This window comes from Pristis pectinata, chromosome 8 (assembly GCF_009764475.1).
Source record: "Pristis pectinata isolate sPriPec2 chromosome 8, sPriPec2.1.pri, whole genome shotgun sequence".
Lineage (NCBI taxonomy): Eukaryota > Metazoa > Chordata > Chondrichthyes > Rhinopristiformes > Pristidae > Pristis > Pristis pectinata.
Window position 1 is genome coordinate 54,782,644 of NC_067412.1, and position 19,855 is coordinate 54,802,498.

General features: G+C 48.1%; 1 protein-coding gene across 3 annotated transcripts; it reads left to right on the forward strand.

The window, feature by feature from the left end:
• The first annotated feature begins 5,763 nt into the window (after positions 1-5,763).
• gla (galactosidase, alpha) lies at positions 5,764-19,075 on the forward strand. 3 transcript variants are annotated; one of them, XM_052021343.1, is made up of 7 exons: positions 5,764-5,992; positions 8,632-8,806; positions 9,263-9,440; positions 9,743-9,834; positions 15,215-15,376; positions 15,511-15,708; positions 18,907-19,075. In XM_052021343.1, exons 1-7 carry the CDS (start codon positions 5,808-5,810, stop codon positions 18,976-18,978), a joined length of 1,062 nt encoding a protein of 353 aa, XP_051877303.1. In that variant the 5' UTR covers positions 5,764-5,807; the 3' UTR covers positions 18,979-19,075. The 3 variants fall into 3 exon arrangements, with proteins under 3 accessions (XP_051877303.1, XP_051877302.1, XP_051877304.1); XM_052021342.1 differs by lacking the exon at positions 18,907-19,075 and adding an exon at positions 16,845-18,841; XM_052021344.1 differs by lacking the exon at positions 18,907-19,075 and adding an exon at positions 17,932-18,835.
• Positions 19,076-19,855: the final 780 nt, after the last annotated feature.

Here is a 19,855-nt window from a genome sequence, read left to right on the forward strand (position 1 = left end):
CCGAAGGAACACAATCAGTCACAGGGAGAACGTGCAGTCGGATGCCAGGATCGAACCCGGGTTGTGAGGCAGCGGCTCATCCCACTGCGCCACTTGATAAATGCCCCCGCTCCTCCACAATGTTGTCCTGTTGATGATGTCCATGTGGTTAATCTGGCCCTTTGCATCACCGGTGTTTTGAAGGGGCCCATTTCACATCTACCCCCTTCTTTCAGCCCTCACACAGTCAAGTGGTATGGAAGTGCTGGAGAAGGCATGAACAAGCTCCATTCCACTGGAGACACAAGAGACTGCAGATGCTGGAATCTGGAGCAACAGCCAAGGTGCTGAAGGGACTCAGTGGGTCAGGCAGCAGCTGTGGAGAGAAATGGACAGTTGACATTTCAGGTTGAGATCCTTCATCTGGACCAATAGCTGACCCTTCATCTGTCCATTTCATCAGCCTAAGACAGATGAAGGGTCTCTACCTGAAACGTCGACTGTCCATTTCTCTCCACAGACGCTGCCTGAACCGCTGAGTTCTTCCAGCATCTTGTTTGTTGCTCCAGACTCCAGCATCTGCAGACTCTTGTGTGCAGCCCACTTGATCAGTGCTCACCCGTCGCCACTAACCATGCATTTAGTTCAGGGCTCTGTCACCATCTCTGTCTCAGCCATGTTCATTCTTCACAGAGCAGGGAATCCAGGAAACACAAGAAAACCCTTTCAGTCCCTCACGCCTGCCCTGACATTCAGTAAGATTCAGGCTGATCAGCACAACCTACCCCCTCCCATCACCCACCTCTGTTCTGTGGACCTTCACCCTTGCCCAAGAAATATCTCTCAGACTATCAAACTTCATTCAATTGGGAATAAATAGTCTCAATAGGTTACAATGCCAGTCTCCAGGAGCCCGTTCTGTCTCCCCTCCAACACGCCTACTCTCCCTTGTGCCCAGTTTTGTCAGTCCTGGAGGAATGCGTTATGGTTTTAGTGTACCTGGGGATTAGATTACACAATGGGAATGTGACCTAGAACAAATGCCTTTATCTGATAGCTGAGGATTGTGTGTTTAAGCAGTTTAAAAGTTTGTTGATCTTTAACGTGCCACAGTCCCTGTTTGATATGGCAGTTTTTCATGCAGGAGCATTAGTGCTTGTGCGCAGGGGTGTGGGGTGAGGGATTCAAAACATCGTATTATCAGTGGGTCTTCCATTCAAGTTGTGGGCTGTTCTCTTAGAAACATTCAGCAAAATTAGAAATGAGTCTCGAGGAAGTATAGCCTGATTATCGGAAATCTTGACTACAAATCAGCCATCAGTGCCCTCACACATTGTGTCCCGGTCCTCTATGTTGTCCTGTCCACCCTTACATCCTCCCAGGCATCGCACCCTTCAATATCAGCCTCTTGAGCACAGTAGTATAGGGGGCAGGCACGGTATTGTAGCGGTTAGCGTAACGCTATTACAGCGCCAGCGACCCAGATTCAATTCCGGCCACTTTCTGTAAGGAATCTGTACGTTCTCCCCGTGTCTGCGTGGGTTTCCTCTGGGTGCTCCGGTTTCCTCCCACATTCCAAAGGCAGAAAGGTTAAGAAGTTGTGGGCATGCTATGTTGGCGCTGGAAGCATGGCGACACTTGTGGGCTGCCTCACGAACACTCTACGCAAAAGATGCATTTCACTGTGTTTCGATGTACATGTGACTAATAAAGATATCTTATTGCTGCACAGTTGACTTTACACATTCAACCACAGAGCGTCTCATCTCTGACACTCCTTCCTTAAACTCTGCCTCACATCCCCTCAAACACTCTCCGAAAACTCTACTCTTTGCTTCTTGTCTACCTAACTGCAGGCTCAGATTTCACCCTGTTCAAGGTGCTATACAAATACAGGCTGCCTGCTGTTGAAGCAACAACAAAGGGACAAGCTCCAACCAACATTGGTTAAGAGATACCAGAAGGTTCAACGTGATAACCTCTGTGGAATTAGGCCATTTAATACTACTCGAGAAGGCATTCTGGCCTTTATTGCAGAGGGTTGGGCTTTAAGAATAGGGAGGTTTTGTTATAATTGTACAAGGTGTTGGTGAGGCCACACATGGAATATTTTGCAGAGTTTTGGTCCCCTTAAAAGAGGATGAGGTAACATTGGAGGCAGTCCAGAGAAGATCCACCAAACTAATTCCTGGGATGAGAGGGTTGTCCTATCAAGAGAGGCTGGATGGTTTGTGTCTGCATTCCTTGGAGTTTAGAAGAATGAGGAGTGACCTTATTCAAACACAGAAGATCCTACGGGGGCTTGACCAGGTAGATGCTAAGATGTTTCTGTCAATGGGAGAGTCACGAACAAGGAGAGATAGTTACAGGAGGGATAGTTATAGGATAAGAGGCCTGAAGTTAAAAATTTTACACGGTGTGTAAAAATTTCTTCTCTCAGAGGGTGGCGAATCCCTGGAATTCTCTGTCCCCGAGTGTGGTGGAGGCCGGATCATTAGATATATTTCAAAGTCGAGTTTATTGTCATATGCACAAGTACATGTATGCACAGGTGCAATGAAAAACTTATTTGCAGCAGCATCACAGGCAATATAGCACCACAAATTGGTAAATTGGTTTATTATTGTCACATGTACCGAGATACAGTGAAAAACTTTGCTTTGCATACCATCCATACAGATCATTTCATCACATCAGTGCATTAAGGTATTAAAAAGGAAAACAATAACAGAATGCAGAATGCAGTGTTATAATTACAGACAAAGTGCAGTGCAGGCAGACAATAAGGTGCAAGGCCAAAGTGAGGTAGATTGTGGGGTCAAGAGTCCATCTTGTACTAGGGGACCGTACAATAGTCTCATAACAGCAGGATAGAAGCTGTCCTTGAACCTGGTGATACGTGCTTTCAGGCTTTGGTATCTTCTGCCCGATGGTTGGGGGGGGGGGTGGGGAAGAAGAGAGAATGTCCGGGGTGGGTGGGGTCTTTGATTATGTTGGCTTTACCGAGGCAGCGAGAACTGGAGACAGGGTCCATGGAAGGGAGGCTGGATTCCGTGATGTGCTGAGCTGTGTCCACATCTCTCTGCAATTGCCATACCAAGCTGTGATGCATATAAGCAGCATTCATAAGAAAAACATGTTAAACATAAATTATACATAATTTTCACAAGAACACAATTATAACAAAAAAAGTCCATTTTAGTGCATTTAAAATGGAAATAGGTAACTATTTGAAAGACTGAGGAATTGAGGATTATGGGGAACTGGCACAGGAGTTGAGGCCAGCATAGATACTGAATGGTGGGGCAGGCTTGAGGGGCCAAGTGGCCTACTACTGCTGGTATTTTCTTGCGTTAAGTGAGCCTAGTGATGGAGCTGATGATGGCCACCTCCTGAAATGAGTGCCAGCATTCGTTAGTGAGCCTGTGCAGCTCTGGGCAGCCGAGGTCTGTCCCAGGCCTGTCCGGGGTTGAGACGCTGGTCAGGAGTCAACACGGCTTTTCACTTACCATGGATTCCAAGCGATGCATCACAGCTGAAGTTCAGATTGGGCCCAAGACACCCTCCAGGAACATCCTGGGACACCAGTTCAACAAAATCCAGTGGCTGTTCCTTCAAAAATTCCCAAATAATGGTGATAACCCATTGGATCCCTCCAGCACCCTGAAGGAGCCAGCTCTCCCCTCTCCTGAAGTTGCTGCCTCACAGCTCCAGAGATCTAGGTTCAGTCCTGACCTCCAGTGTTGCCTGTTCCACCATTCAATAAGATCATGGCAGATCTAGTCCTGGTCTCAACACCACTTGTCCACTCTCCCCTACCCACCAACTCTCCTCTAGTTCAAATCTCCGTCAATCTGCACCTTGAATATATTCAGTGATTCTTCCTTCACTTGTCTATGAGGCAGGGAATTAGCCTCTGAGAGAAAAAAATCCTCCTCATTTCTTTCTTAAACAAATGACCCCTTATCCTGAAGCAATGGCCACTAATTCTGAAAACCCTCACTGGAAGAAAGATTCTCTCAAAATCCGACCAGTCCATCCCCCTCACAATCTTATGTGTTTCAATAAGATTACCTCTCATTCTTCTAAACTCAAAGCTTATTGGCCCACCTTACTCAACCTTCCTTCAACACCTTCATCCCAAGAATTGACCCAGTGAAATTTCTCTGCACTTCCTCCAATACCAGCACATCCTTCCTTAAGAAGACAAACTGTACTCAGTACTCCAGGTGTGGATACATCAGGAACATTTAAAGTTAGCAGCTTCAAATTTATGGGTGTTAACATCTCTAATGACCTGCCCTGGGCCCAGCACATAGGTACAATCACGAAGAAGGTGTGCCATCGTCTCTACTTTCTTAGAAGCTTAAGGAGATTTGACATGTCACCAAATACTCTAACAAACTCCTACAGGTGCACTGTTGAAAGTATCCAGACTGGTTGCATCACAGCCTGGTACAGCAATTCCAACACACAGGATCACAAGAGACTGCAGAGAGTAGTGGATACAGCCCAGTCCATCACGGGCACAGCACGTCCCACCATTGACAACATCTACATGAGGCACTGCCTCAAGAAGGCCGCAACTATCATCAAGGATCCCCACCATCTGGGTCATGCCCTCTTCTCACTGTTACTGTCTGCCAGGAGGTAGAAGCCTGAAATCCCACACCACCAGGTTCAGGAACAGCTTCTTTGCCACAGCCTTCAGGTTCAGATTTGGCCACGTGGTTTCTTCGTCCAACTCTATAATAGATTGTTAGCAGTTGTGGCCTCAGCACTGATCCCTGTGGCAGTTACTGACTGCTGATTGGAAAATGACCCATTATCCCAACTCTTTCCTGCAAACTCTACTTAGCACCCTCTGGAATGGGCACAGGTACATTTCACACAAGGTTCCTGCCCAACTATCCTTCCACTCTCCCATGCAGAAACACAGAAAAATGGGAAGAGGACTGAGCCATTTGGCTTATTGGGCCTGTTCTGCTATTCAACACCATCATGGCTTTAATTCCTCCTTGAGGAAGTTACTAGCATCTAAAGGAAACAGAACCAGAGTGTCTAACAGTTCTGCTCGTCTTTGTTCCCCATTATAAATTCTCCCACTTCTGACTGTAGTGGGAAATTCCCGCTGCCTCAGCACTGGGGTGAGAGCGGCACAATTACGTCCTTTATTGGAGAGGATGTAGGCAGCTGGTTATGGGAGGCCAACTGAGAAGGGAGGGAACGGTGGGGGGGGGGGGTGTGGTTGGGAGGGGAAGTGAAGGAGGAAGGTTGAGGGGGGAAAGTAGAGGGCGGGGGAAGTGGGGAGGGATGAAAGGAGGAGAGAAGGGAGGGAGAGAGCAGAGGCAAAGAGGGGAGAAGGGGAGGGTAGAGAGCAGAGGGGAGAGGTGGGGGAGGAAGAGGGGGAATGAGGGAGAGAGCAGGGAGGGACAGGAGAGATAGGTGGAGGGTGAGGGTGAGGATAGAGGGCGGAGGGGGTGTTAGAGTATGAGGGGCTTGGTGGTGTTTAGGTCAGAGGGAGGGGTTGGGGATCAGGGGTCCGGGAGTGAGTTAGGAGATGGCGGGGATGCTCACCCCCAACTCCAGCTCCAGGAAGTTACCGGACTCCCGAGAACTCCTGACACCCGCCTGGCCCAGCCCTCAGCCCGCTCCAATTGGTCACCCGGTCCGGCCCGGCCCGGCCCGGCCCGGCCCCCAGCCTGCCGATTGGTCTTCCGGCTCCGCCCCCGGCACGCTGCTTGTCCCGGAGGCCGGCCGTGGTTGGTTCTTCTAATAGTCAGTCAGCCGGCGCCGAGCAGGCCGTGTTTCGCGGAAGTGGAGCGGCGATGGAGCCGGGCAAAGGGATCGGTGGCCGGCTGCTCGGGCTGCTGCTGGTCGCCGGGTTGGCGCTGCTCCGGGGGAGCTGGGGACTGGAGAACGGGCTGGCCCGGACCCCAGTCATGGGCTGGCTGCACTGGGAGAGGTTCCTGTGTAACGTTGACTGCCGGGCCGATCCCCACAACTGCATTAGGTGAGTGAGGGACGGAGGGGGCGCTCGGCTGTGGGCTCAAAGTTGGTTTGGCCATAGAAGACAGAGGGTCGTGGTGGTTCTGTGACCTCAGGATCAACACTGAGACCTCTGTCTGTGATATGTATATGATTGGGACAAAAATATAAAGTCGGCTAACTAGTAAGCTTGAAGGGAGTTGTCAGGGAGGTTGTCAAACGATGCAGTAGGATATAGGTCAATTGCAGATCCGGACAGAGAAATGGCAGATGGAGTTTAATCTGGGCAAGTGTGAGGTGTTGCACTTTGGCAGGTCAAATGCTACTGGAAAGTATACAGTAATTGGCAGGACGTTTAGGTGCATTGATGTACAGAGGGATCTTGGCGTCCAAGCCCATACCTCCCTGAAAGTGGTAATACAAGTGGATAGGATGGTAAAGAATGCATACGGCATGCTGGCCTTCATCAGTTGAGATGCTGTGTATAAAAGTTGGGAAGTCACGTTGGAGCTGTATAAAGCTTTGGTCGGGCCACACTCGGAGTACTGTGTGCAGTTCTGGTCACTGCGGAATTAGAGCATTGGAGGCTGAGGGGTGACCTAAAATTTTGAGGAGAGTAGATAGTCTTTTTCCCAAGGTGGAAATGTCAAATACTAGAGGGCATAACTTTAAGGTGAGAGGGAAGAATTTAAAGGAGATTTATAAGCAAGTTTTTATTAAACAGAGAGTGGCAGGTGCCTGGAATGTGTTGCTGAGGAGGGTGGTGGAAGCCGTGTGGAAGGGCCCTGCAGGGGGTTTGGTGAGGGACCAACTGTGGGGTCAGTGTGGAAGGAGGCTGGAGCCATGGGTGACCTTCCCATTTCCAGGGCCTGGTGCCAAGTAGTGGGCCTTCAGGTGAAGAGGTGAGGGACTTGGGGACAGTGGAGGAGAAGTTTTGAATTGAGTCATACAGCACATAATGTTGGGGAGCAAGTTGGGGAATCAGCCACAGTCCAGTCCCACTCGTCCAATGTAATATTTGAGCGGATAATCAGTGTTTGAGTCCTGATTGAGAGATATTGTTAGCTATTCTCTGGGTGGATTGCCTGGGCCCTTGGACAGTGGGCACATCTTGCACTCACCTGAAGGGCAAACAGCTGGGTGTTGGGGACTCCTGCAGAGTCCAACTTTGCCCCAGTGCCATCACCATGGCTCCACCCTGCATTCGCACTCAGGACGCAGTGCAAGACCAGCAGAGGGTGAAGAACTTGGGTAGATTGTCCTGTAGTTAATCAAAGTCACCAGAAAGTCTCCCTGTGGTTGGGTGAGGTGTGAAGGCTGTGGTTGATTTGAAAGGTAAGAATTTGTTAATTTTATTTTTGAAAGCACTTTTAAAATGCTTCCAAAATGTTTAAATGTCTTCTACATTTGTGTTTTAAGTTTTAAATAGTTAAGTTTTTTTGTTAATGTTTTTAAGTCTTTTGAAGAATTCAGAAATATCCATGCTTATCAGGACAGACCCTATTGGGACTTGCTGGTTCCCTGCAAAACAATCCCATCAGTCCCATTCCCTCCACTTATTTCCATGTAACTGCAACTTACTCTCTCTCGTGTGCCCATGAATTCCAATTATTTTGCCACTTAACTACACTGGGGGTAATTTTACAGTGGCCAATTAACCCAGCAACCCACATGTCTTTGGGATGTGGGAGGAAACTGGAACACAGGGAAACCCACGCAGTCGCAGGGAGAACATGGAAAAAAAACTCCACACAGGTGGTACCTGAGGTTAGGATTGAATCTGTGTTTTTGGAATTGAGGCAGCTCTACCCAGCTGTGCCACATTGAATAATCAGGGCTGGATGGCTTGTGTTTCCTCTGATTAAGGGTTGAACGTTGATTAGGACCCTGATGGTCCCAATGGGATTAGTGTAAATGAGTGGTCAGCGCTGACTTGATGGGCTGAATGGCCTGTTTCTGATCTGTATCTCTCTATGAATCTGTGCCTTCAAATCAACCACCCAGTTACACTAATCCTACATTAAACCCATTCCATTCTCTCCTCATTCTCATCAACTCCTCCACCGCACACACCCCTCTTCTTCCCCACCCCCCCCCCCCCCCCCCCAACTCCCCCGCCACAGATTCTCTCACTCGCTTCCACACTAGGGGCAATTTACAGTGACCAGTTAACCTTCCAAGCTGCCCATCTTTGGGATTTGGGAGGAAACCAGAGCACCTGGGGGAACCCCATGGTCACTGGGAGAACATGCAGACTCCACACATACAGCACTGGTGGTCAGGACAACCTGGGTTGCTGGAGCTGTGAAGCAGCAGAACTCACTACTGTGAGTCCTCATAAGAGTTGGTCCTTTCACAGTTCTGTCTGTCAGATTTTTCCACATGTTGTAACTGAGTATTAGCTGGCCTACATAAAGCTCCTTTTCCATTCTAATGATGGTTAGGGCCTTGCCTTAGGGAATGCTCCCAACAGTTCTCACAAGGTAGGGTGACTTTTTCCCAAAGTCTGTGGCAAGGCAATGCTGGCTTTGGCCAAACCCTGGGAGAAGTCTGGCACTTCCTGAGAGACCCACTCGCTTGGTAATTTGCTGCAGTGCCGAGCTAGAGTATGTAAGGGATTCTGTGAACTACCTAATGAGTCTGTCATGTCCCTCTCTGGAGCAGTGAGCAGCTCTACATGCAGATGGCTGATATTATGGCAGCGGAAGGATGGAAGGATGTTGGCTACGAGTATGTCTGTATCGATGACTGCTGGCTCGCTGCCAGGCGGGACGACAACCATCGCCTGCAGCCTGACCCCCTGCGCTTCCCGAGTGGGATAAAACATCTGGCAGACTACGTGAGTACCGGCAGTGTGTAAACCCCTAATGTTCCCTCTAGATCCTTTTAACCTGCACATGAGGGGTTCTGAGTCAGAGAGAGAGATAGCAGGGAACCAGGCCCTTCGGCCCACTGAGTCTGTACTGACCTACTGACCATCAACCACCTATTTACACTAATCCTACATTAATCCCATTTTATTCTCCCCACATTCCCATTAACTCCACCTTCCCCCCACCCCCAGATTCTATCCCTCCCCTGCACACCAGGGGCAATTTACAGCAGCCAATTAACCTGCACATTTTTGGGATGTGGGAGGAAACTCACAGGGAGAGCGTGCAAACTCCACACAGATGGCACCCAAGGTCAGGCTAGAACCCGGGTCTCTGGAGCTGTGAGGCAGCATCCCTACTAGCTGTGTCACTGTGCTGCCCACCTGCTTCATGTTGATCTTGCTCTGTTTCTCCTGAGGCAGGTACATTCTAAAGGTCTGAAGCTGGGCATCTATCAGGATGTGGGCACCCATACCTGCGCCGGGTATCCGGGCAGCTTTGGCTTCTACGAGCTAGATGCTCAGACCTTTGCCGAGTGGGGTGTGGATCTCCTGAAGTTTGATGGCTGCAATTTCATCAACTTGGACATGCTGATTGAAGGTGAGTGGAGGGGCAATGTGGAATGGGGTTACTGCTGGAAGACTGAGCACGTTGGGGACAATGACTAGTGTGACTGCTGTAAAACTGCACCTGCTGTCTCATACTTAAACCGAGCAATAGGGTTTTTGGTTCAAGCCACGTCTCGTAACCCTGAGCCCCAGTGTAGGCTCTTCTGTTGTACTGAGGGAGTGCTGAACTGTTGGGACATTGTACCATGGCCCCACAGATCTCACTGTACTGGGAAGTAGAGGGGCATCTCTCAAATGGTGGGGTTAACCTTGCATCTCGTTCTGTGTTTTCAGGTTACAAGAACATGTCATTGGCCTTGAATCAGACGGGGCGAAATATCGTGTACTCCTGCGAGTGGCCTTTCTACCTCTGGCCTTTTGTGCAGGTAGGGTCCAACAGCCAGGCTTCCCGCTCTGTCATTGCACTAGAGCAGTCAGCTTAGTGGGATCAGGAACACAAGGCCCTGACTGCACACTCTGCTAGACCTCTTGGAACAGAAGGGAGCCGTTTGTCCCTTAAGCCTGTGAGGTGGAAGATATTCTTGGACAGACTCTCCATTGAGTTTCACTTGCCATTCTGACTGGAGCCATTGGCACTCGGCTGGTTGATGGGCCATTAGTGCTGGACTTGGCCACCTGCAATGTTGACCATTGATGTCTGGGACTGACTCAATGGCAGATGGCACCAGATCTTCCTGTGCCCTCCCACAGTGTCGTGACCCCCCCCCCCCCCCCCCCCCCCCCCCCCCCCCCCCAGTAGTTGGTCTTCACTGTCCACCCGCGACACCCATTGCAGATGGAATGTAATCCTGATGAGTGCATTTTGGGAAGTCAAATAGGGGTAGAATGTATGCAGTAAATGGCAGGGCCCTAGGGAGTGTTGATGAACAAAGACACCTTGTGTACAAGTCTATATTTCTTTAAAAGTGGCAACATGGGTGGACAGGGTGGTGAAGAAAGCATATGGCATGGTTCCCTTCATCAGTCAGAATACAGAATAGAAAAATTAGGAAGCTATGTTTCAACTTCATGAAACATTTGTTAGGCCACTCCTGGAGTATTGTATTCTGCTCGCCACATTATAGCAAGGATGTGGTTGCGATGGAGCGAGTTCAGAGGAGATTGACCAGGATGTTGCCTGGACACAAGGAGAAAGTGCAAACTCGTCACAGACATCACCTGAAGACAGGATTGAACCCTTGTCTCTGGTGCTGTGAGGCAGTGGCTCTGCCCACTGTGCCACCTGCTGTACCAAGTGTTGGTAAATTACCATACCTGATCAACTCGAAGCCATCTGCCCAGTCCTGGGAGTTCTGGCTGCCCTGCATGGTGAAGTTTTGGGGAGGTGGTGGAAGGTTCCAGAATTTTGTGAAGAAGGTGATTCTTTTGATTGCCTGGCACAAGAAGGACAGTTCCTTTCCCCGCCTCACTGAACCCCACAAATAATTTAAACCTTTAAGGGTTGATACCTTTAAGGCTGACTTAATTTAATGCAAGGCAAGTCTTTGCAAGTGCGATTGAACTCTGCTGAACTTTAAATTGCGTGAATGTGATGTGCAGAGAGCTCGGAGAAACGTCTTGGACACCCTGCAGCCATTCGGCCCATCCAGCCTGGCCAAGCAGAAGGTTTGTAGGTCAAACCGTTTCTCTGCTCACCCTTTCACCTTCTGCCTTTGACTCTTGTTGTCAGTGAGCTCCGGAACCCAGCACTGTTTGAAACTGTTTTCCCCATCTCCCCTCTAAACCTTCCATTAATCACACTAAATCCATGCCCACAAACTACTGCTGTCTCTGCAAAAGGGAACAGCTTTTCCCAGTTCAACATCAAGGCACCTCCTAGTTTTATACGCTTCAATTAAATCCCCTCTCAATAGCCTTCATGCCAGGGTAAAGAACCCCCACCCTGACAGTCCCTCCTCATAACTGGAACTTTTCAGCCATTCTTGTGACCACTCCCCTCTCTTCACTCTCTCCAGTGCTGTCACATCCCTCTTGCAATGTGGTGACTAGAACTGTGCTCAATGACCTGTTCTGTGGGCAGGAGCTCTGAGATCCTCTGCTCTTCTCAATATCTCACTGTTTACTGTGCATTCCCTTGCCTCATTTAGCCAAGTTCCCTACCTCGCACCTCCCCAGATGGGATCCCATTGGCCACTATCCTTGATCTATGACCAGTATTCCACCCCACTTGGTCCTAGTTGACAATTTAAACCCAACCATTCTTCATTGATATATCCCTAATGATATAAAAATAAGTTGTTCCTTTGAGCTACTAGACTTTTTACTAATATTTTTGGGATCTGACCAACATTTATTGCCCTTGAGAACGTGGGGGTGAGTCACCTGCTTGAACAACTGCAGGCCTTGTAGCCTGGGTGAGTAGTTGTAGTGCATTGTATGGATGGTGCACACTGCAGCCACTGTGCACTGATGGTAGAGGCAGTGAATGTTAAGGATAATGGGGTTCTGATCAAGTGGACTGCTTTGTCCAGAATGATGAGGAGCTTCTTGAGAGTTGATGGTGCTGAAGTCATCCAGGCAAGCTCCTGCTTTGTGATCTGTAGATGGTGGAAAGGCTTTGAGGTGTCAGGAAGGAGTCACTCAGTGCAGGATACCCAGCCTCTGACCTGCTCTTGTAGCGACTGTATCTATGTGACAGGTTGAGTTTCTTGTGAATGGTGACCCCTCAGGACATTGGTGGAGACTCAGCAATGGTAATGTAAGTGCATGAGAAATAGGAGCAGGGGACGGAGTAGGCCACTTGGCCCCTTAAGCCTACCCCACCATTCAATATGACAATGGCTGTCCTGCCCTAGGTCTCATCTCCTCTTCAGTACCAGATCTCCATAGCCTTCAGCTCCCATTGAAAGTCAAGGTTAAGTGATTAGATTCTCCTATTGGAGATGGTCCTTGCCCCAGACTTTTGTGGCATGAATGTTGTTTGTCACCTATCAGCCCATGTCTATATGTTGTCTTGGTCTTGCTTCATGTATACACAGGCTGCTTCATTTGCTGAAGAGTTACATTTGGTATTACAGACTGTGCAATCATCAATGAACATCCCCGCTCCTGATTGGTCATTGATGAAGCAGTTGGGCCCAGGACACTGCCCTGAGTGATGTCCTGGGGCTGGGATGATTGACCTCCAACAATCACAGCCAGCTTCCATTATTCCAGGTATAACTCCAGCCACTGGAGTGTTTTCCCTTTGATACCCATTGACTTCAGTTTTACCATACTGGGTCAGGTACTGCCTTGGTGTTGAGGGCAGTTACTCTCACCTCTCCTCTGGCGCTCAGCTCTTTGGACCCAGTCAGTGATGAGGTCTGGAGCCGCCTGGTGAAACCCAAACTGTGCATTGGCGAGCAGGTTATTGGTGAGTAAATGCTGCTTGATAGCACCGTCGATGTCACCCTCCCTCGCTTTGCTGATGCTTGAGAGTAGACTAATTGTATTGTAGTTAGCCAGATTGGCTCTGCCTTGCCTTTTGTGAATGAGGCTTACCAGGCAACTTTGCACATTGCCAGGTAGGTGCCAGTGTTGTATCTACTAGAACAGCTTGGCTGGAGGTGCAGCTAATTCTGGAGCATAGGTTTTTAGTACTGCAGCTGGGATGCACCGGTCCCATAGCTTTTGCTGTAATCTGATGTTCTTGGCCACTTCTCGATACCACGTGGAGTGGGGTAAAGACTGGCTTCTGTGACAGTGGGGAAGCCAGAATTAGTTGTTTCTGATGGTAATACCACATCCCAGAGTCCTGCAAGAAGTAGCCATAAAATAGTGAAGGATTGGTTGTCATCCTCATTCTTTAGATCATGGGCAGTCCCTGGAGACTGGGAGAGGGGGGGCATGGGGAGGTGGTGTTGTGTGACACATATAATCCCACTATATTATTTTTAAATTTAAAGATCAAAGCAAGTGAGGGAAACTGGTCTACAGAAAGTTAGTAGTGGGGAAACTATGGTAATAACATTTTGAAAATAGCAATGGATTAGATAAAGTCAGCATGAGTTTGTGTAAGAGAAATCATGTTTGACAAACTTACTGGAGGTTTTTGGGATGCAACAGTAGAACAGATGAGGGAGATCAACTTCTTGGGGGGGGGGGGGGAAAAGCAAGGTGTCAAGGGAGTGCACTGTTACGTGGGCTCGGGACTGAGGATGGTGACCAGTTTGAATCGGTAGAGCAGGTTTGGAGGGACAAATGGCCTATTCCCACTCTGATTTTCAAAGTCTCTAACCCAGTTCTCAGCTGCCCGTGCACTGTTGAGCTCTATCCATACCAGGGTTGAATGAGCTGCTGCCTCACAGCTCCAGAGACCCAAGTTCAATCCTGATCTCAGGTGCTGTCTGTGTGAAGTTTGCACGTTCTCCTTGTGACTATGTGGGTTTCCCCCAGGTGCTCCAGTTTCTTCTCGCATCCCAAAGACTTGCGGGTCAGGTGGGGGGGGGAGGTGGGGGAGGTATGTGGAGGTTGTTAATGGGCTGCTGTAAATTGCCCCTAGTGTGTAGGTGAGGGGTAGAATCTAGGGGGGAGCTTGATGGGAATGTGGGGAGAGTAAAACAAAAATGGGATCAGTGTAGGCTTAGTGTAAATGGGTGGTTGATGGTCATCACGGACTTGGTGGGCCGAAGGGTCTTTTTCCATGCTGTATCTCTATATATAACTGAGCTCACAATCTGACACTCGATAGGAGTGTGTTTATCAGCCAGCCTTGCTGCACCTTCTCTGGAGTGACCAATGACATAAAATCTGTTGGCAATAGATCAGACGGCATCAGTCAGTGGGAACAGTTAACAGTTCAGGCCGTGACCTTCCAGTAGCACCAGAGGAAGGAGTGCGGCTGTGCGGGTAGAAGGGAGGAAAGGAGCATGTAGCGTAATGGTTAATGTGCAGGGCAGCAATGGGAGAAGTAAAAGAATTAAAGATGGATTTAGAAATTCTGTAAGTATTTCATCATTTTTCGGATCTGAACCTTGCCTGTATCTGAGGCCCTGATTGCCCTCAAAGTTTGATGGCTCCCCCTGTAACTGTGTGGCATGCTGGGCCACTTTGAGGTGGGCCTCATGGGTTGGGTGTAGGGTCATGCATAGGGATAAGACCGGGAAGTATCTAAAGACGTCTTCTTCAAGTGGCTGAGGAGGAAGTGGATGGGCTTTACAGCCAGTTCTGGTGTATTGGTTTATTATTGTCACTTGTACCGAGGTACTGTGGAAAAACTTGTCTTGCATACCGATCATATGGGTCAGTTCATTACACAGTGCAGTTACATTGGGTTAGTACAGAGTGCATTGAGGTAATACAGGTAAAAACAATAACAGTACAGGGTAAAGTGTCACAGCTACAGAGAAAATGCAGTGCAATAAGGTGCAAGGTCACAAGGTAGATCATGAGATCATTTGTGAGGTGGTGAGGTAAATTAGATTGGTTTATTATTGTCACATGCACGGAGATATAGTTTTAAAAAAAATTGTTTTGGTGCCATCCATACACATCATTTCAAAACATCAGTACATAGAAGTAGGACAAGGGAAAAGCAATAAATGAAAGCAGAATATAGTGTTACAGTTAGAAAGTTCAGTGCAGGTAGACAATAAAGTGAAAGGTCATGACGAGATAGATTGTGAGGTCAAGAGTTCATCTTATCATACAAGAGGTACACGGTCAAAGAGGAGAGGGGACGCAGAAAGTGAGTGAGGTGCGTGAAATGAGGTGAGGTGCGGATGTGACTGTGTGAATTTGCCAGTGATTCTCTCTCCTTTTCAGCCCAATTACACGGACATCAGGAAGTACTGTAACCAATGGAGAAACCACGGCGACATCAGTGATTCGTGGAACTCGCTGAAAAACATCATCAGTTGGACAGCTGCCCACCAGAGTGTGATCCAACCTGTGGCAGGGCCTGGTGGCTGGAACGATCCAGATATGGTAAGTACATTGCCAATGGTGATCCCAGGTAAAGACCCAGTTGTCAATGGGTGATTGACCTTGGGCTGGTGGAGGTGCCCCCACCGATCACCCCACTCCTGTGCAGAATGTGACTCCTCTCTTTGCTTTGCCAGCTTGTCATTGGTAACTTCGGGCTGAGCAAGGACCAGCAGGTGACCCAGATGGCATTGTGGGCCATCATGGCTGCCCCTCTGCTGATGTCGAATGACCTCCGCAACATCAATCCTGACTCCAAGGCTCTGCTTCAGAACCAATACATCATCGCCATTAACCAGGACCCTCTGGGCATCCAAGGTCATCGAGTGACCAGAGTGAGTATCGGATCTCCCTTTCCTTTGTCTTAAAGACGATGGGATTGCTCATGGTCTCAGACTGTCGGGACCATCTCTCCAGTCTGCCAGTGGCTGGTTAGGAAGGGCCATGGTTGCCAGTCTCGAGCCTCTTTTTTTGGGAAACCTGGGCTCTTGCTGAAGAACTAGACTCTGCTTTGAACATCTTGCCTTGTTTAGGATCATCATTCAAATATAGCTGCCCTAGATGAGGGAAGTGGAGGGAGGAGGATCGAGGGGGAGGTGAGAGAGTTGGTGAGTGAAGATATCAAAATGGAATTGGGGCTAAATGATTGAGTGGCCGCTTTGAGTCATGGAATCATACAACACAGGAACAGGCCCTTCAAACCACCACGTCCATGCCGTACCCCATTGTACATTTGTCTGTATTAGGTCTATATCCTCTGCGCCTTGCCTATTCAAGTGCCTGTCTAAACACCTCTTAAACATGGTGATTGTATTTGATTTACCATCTCTGGCAGTGAGTTCCAGATATCCACCACTCTGTGTAGTTTTAAAAAAAAACTTGTCCCTCCAGATCCCCTTCAAACATCTTCTCTCTCACCTTAAACCTCTGCCCCCTGCCATTGGAAACAGATTCTGAGTATCTCCCCTATCTATGCCTTTCATAATCTTATGTACTTTACCAGGTCACCCTTCTGCGTCCTTCACTCAAGGATAAACAACCCCTGCCTATCCAATCTCTTCCCATAACTAAGTTCCTCCAATCCAGACAACACCCTGGTGAATCTCCTCTGCACCCTCTCCATTATAATCACATCCTTCCTATAGTGTGGCATTCAGAGCTGTCCACAGAACTCCAAGGGCAGCCTAACCAGTAAAGTTGCAATATAATGTCCCAGCTCTTGTATTCTATGCTTTGACTTAATGTGTTCTCTTTGATTTTAAACTGTGGAGAAGGCTTTGTTTCTGGGGTTAATGGTTTTATTTGCGATGTGTTTTGTGTTGGGGAATTGCAATACTTAGGGGCTGATAAATGGGTTTGGATACAACCGATTGGGCAGCCAGACAGTCCCTTCCTCCACTGCTGTCAATGAGCCCATTGGTGGACAGGAGCTCCTGAAAGCACTCTGACTGTTTTAACCTTCTCTCTTCAGCAAGGTAACTTTGATCTATGGTCACGGCCACTGGCGGGCGGGGGCTTTGCTTATGCCATCATCAACTGGGCGGAGATTGGTGGTCCGGAGAAGTTTTCCGTCATCATGTTCGGACTGGATGAGGGGAAGGCCTGTCAGAAGAAGTGCCTGGTCACAGAGATCCTGCCTGCTTTCCAGTTCCGGGGAATCAAGAGCCTGTCCTCTGTGCTGGACATCTGGGTGAACCCCACTGGCACTGTCCTCTTCACTGTTTTCCCCCACAGCCGAAACCTCTCACTCAATGTGAAATCACTGCAGGACAGTCCTAGGCATAAATTTAAGTTGTGAAGTTCCACCATCCATCTGTTTTACCTCCAGGCTACGATACAGCAGCATTAACAAATTTTAGCCTTTCATGGGCCATGACCTGGTGACTTTCCTCATGGGCAGTTTCTTTTCCCCCTTTTTAATTGGTATATGGAATTTGAGATGTGAATGAACGTATTGTGTGTGGGATCCAGAATCGAGTGTTGGTGCTGAGGCCAGGATTTTGGAATGGGCATGATGTGCAGGAACATTTCAACAGAGTCGTGGAATTGTACAGCACTGAAACAGGCCATTCGGCCCAACTCATCCATGCTGACCAGTGAACCATGCTGACCTTCTGTGTTAGTCACTTTTCCCAGCACTTTGGTCTGCAGCCTTCTGTTTCCAGGTGATTCAAGTGTTCGTCTAGCTGCTTCTTAAATGCTGACAATGACCCGGCTTCGACCACTTTCTCAGGCAGTGCATTCCAGGTATTCGCCACTCTCTGGGTGAAAAAGGTTCACCTCTGAATTTCTTCCCCCTTAACCTAAACCTATGTCCTTTGGTTTTATCCACCTCTGATATGGGGAAATGTTTCCTGCAGTAACATAAAGTTTCCAGTGGTTTCTGTTTGGAAAGGTCTGGGCTGCACCAGCTCCTGACCACTTTCCTGGTGAAAAGCCAGTGATTGCTTCTTCTGCAGTTTAGGATTTTAATTGGAAACTGTTGGGAAATGAAACTACAGTCTCCAGTTCTAACAATGCCAACCTCTCCCTGAGCTCCCTGCTTTCCCTGTCCTCAGGCTTCCCATGACTTCAATTGCTGGTCTTTGATGTTGCGAAGGTAGGTGTATGTGTGTGGGGTTCTTTCTGTTGCTGATCCTCAGTGCATTGGTATTTCTCACTGAAGGGTGCATGGCTGGGAATCTCAATGTATCAATGCAAGGATGGGATCTTCCCAGGATCTCCCCCCCAAAAAGACTAAATGTCACTGATCTCTGAGCTGATTCTGGCGATGGTTGGGGTCCAAGTTTGCCTTTTGACCATGTGTATTTATGCACAGCCATGATTAAACACAAGGCAGTGTTCGGCAGTTTCTGGGCAGATTGAGGCTTAACTGTCACATTCTTTTGCTCCATTCTTTCTGCTGTGGATCACTCAGGGCCCAGCACCCTCTCCTGTGTGATCAGTACACTCTTCCTACTTCAGATTCTTCTGGGTTGAGTCCATCATCTCTGCAGGTTCTTGTGAAAGATCGATCCAATTAGTTCAGTCGCCCTCTTTCCCTATAGCCACTTCCCAACCATCACCATCTGTCCCTCTGAGGCTTCAGTGGACAGTGCCCCTTGCACTGAGATACTCTGCTCTTCCCTTCTCTTGGCATCCTTCAACCCCCTCTCAAGTGCTTTGAATTCTTCCCTGGGGTTTCTGCTGCCTCACACTCCAAGAGAAGCTACTTATTGATGAGGATGATTTTTAGATGATTGATTTTACTGATTTTTTTTGTGCAATAGGTTTATGGTTGATTTGCAGTGACTGGCTGGGAAGAAATGAACATTCTCAAGTAAGAATGTGAGATACAAGCAGGAGTAGGCCATTCAGCCATGGTGCCTGCTTCATGAATCAATGATCTTTTATTTGGGCTCCAGTCTTCTGCACTAGGCCCATATCCCTTGATTTATAAAGATGTAATAAATGTTTTATTGAACTTCACATCCTTGTCTTGAATTTTATTTGCCATTTGAATGTTATCTCAGATGCTCCATTCACCTTTTCAGTGGAAAGAGAAATCTCCTCCTCAGAGCCCCTGGGAATCCAGCGTGACTTGCTGCCGCTCTGGTTTTGTGTGATCTGAGGTGGTCCAATGTGGCAACTGCAGACTCTTCACAGGTGGGTGGGTAATTTGTGAGAGTGCACAGCATTATTTGGCCTTTTGATATGTGGACTTCAGATTCTCTATACAATAAAACTGTTAATTCAACACACTGGGGACTTTGGTGCTGGATTGGATTTCCCACACTATTTGATCTTATTTGCAATTAAAGCTGCAACACACTTTTTAAGTGTTAAACAGAATAGCAGTATAATTTTCCAGTGAACCCAATAAATTTCAAAGGATAACAAGAAGCAGAGGCAGCTGAGTTTCAGGGTACTGTTGGAACCAGGATCCAGCTGTGTTAGAGCAAGTGTGGGCACCAGGAATGTTAAAGTATGGGAATTGGCACCAGTGAGCCAAGTCAGGATTTCCCAACAATCAGCTTAGTTTTACCATACCAGCCCAAGTGCTCTTTAGAAATAAGTCTACCTACAGTGACTCACTCAAGTTCTGCTGGAGTCTGAATTGGAAATGAGATGTTTTTTTATTATTTCTTACCCAGGGGTGTGAAACTTTTGTCACTGCTTTATCATTAACAAGCGGCTCAACCCTTATCTCTTCAGATTGAAGTGAGAACAGATTCGGTTCACTACCATACTGAAGACTGCCAAGTAGTCAAGGCTGATTGGACAGTTTGGTAGTGCTACACTGCTGGATGTCCTTGCTTGTGGGATCTTGCTGTAGAAATTGATCAGCACTTTAACTTGGGTAACTTAGAAAATGCATTTTGATATGGAAATTCTATTAAAAGGCAACAAGAATACACTGTGGAGAAAGCTCTTGTATTGGGAGTGTACAACAGTAATTTGTGTATTTGTCAATGTTGCTGATTCCATACATTCTACATGGCC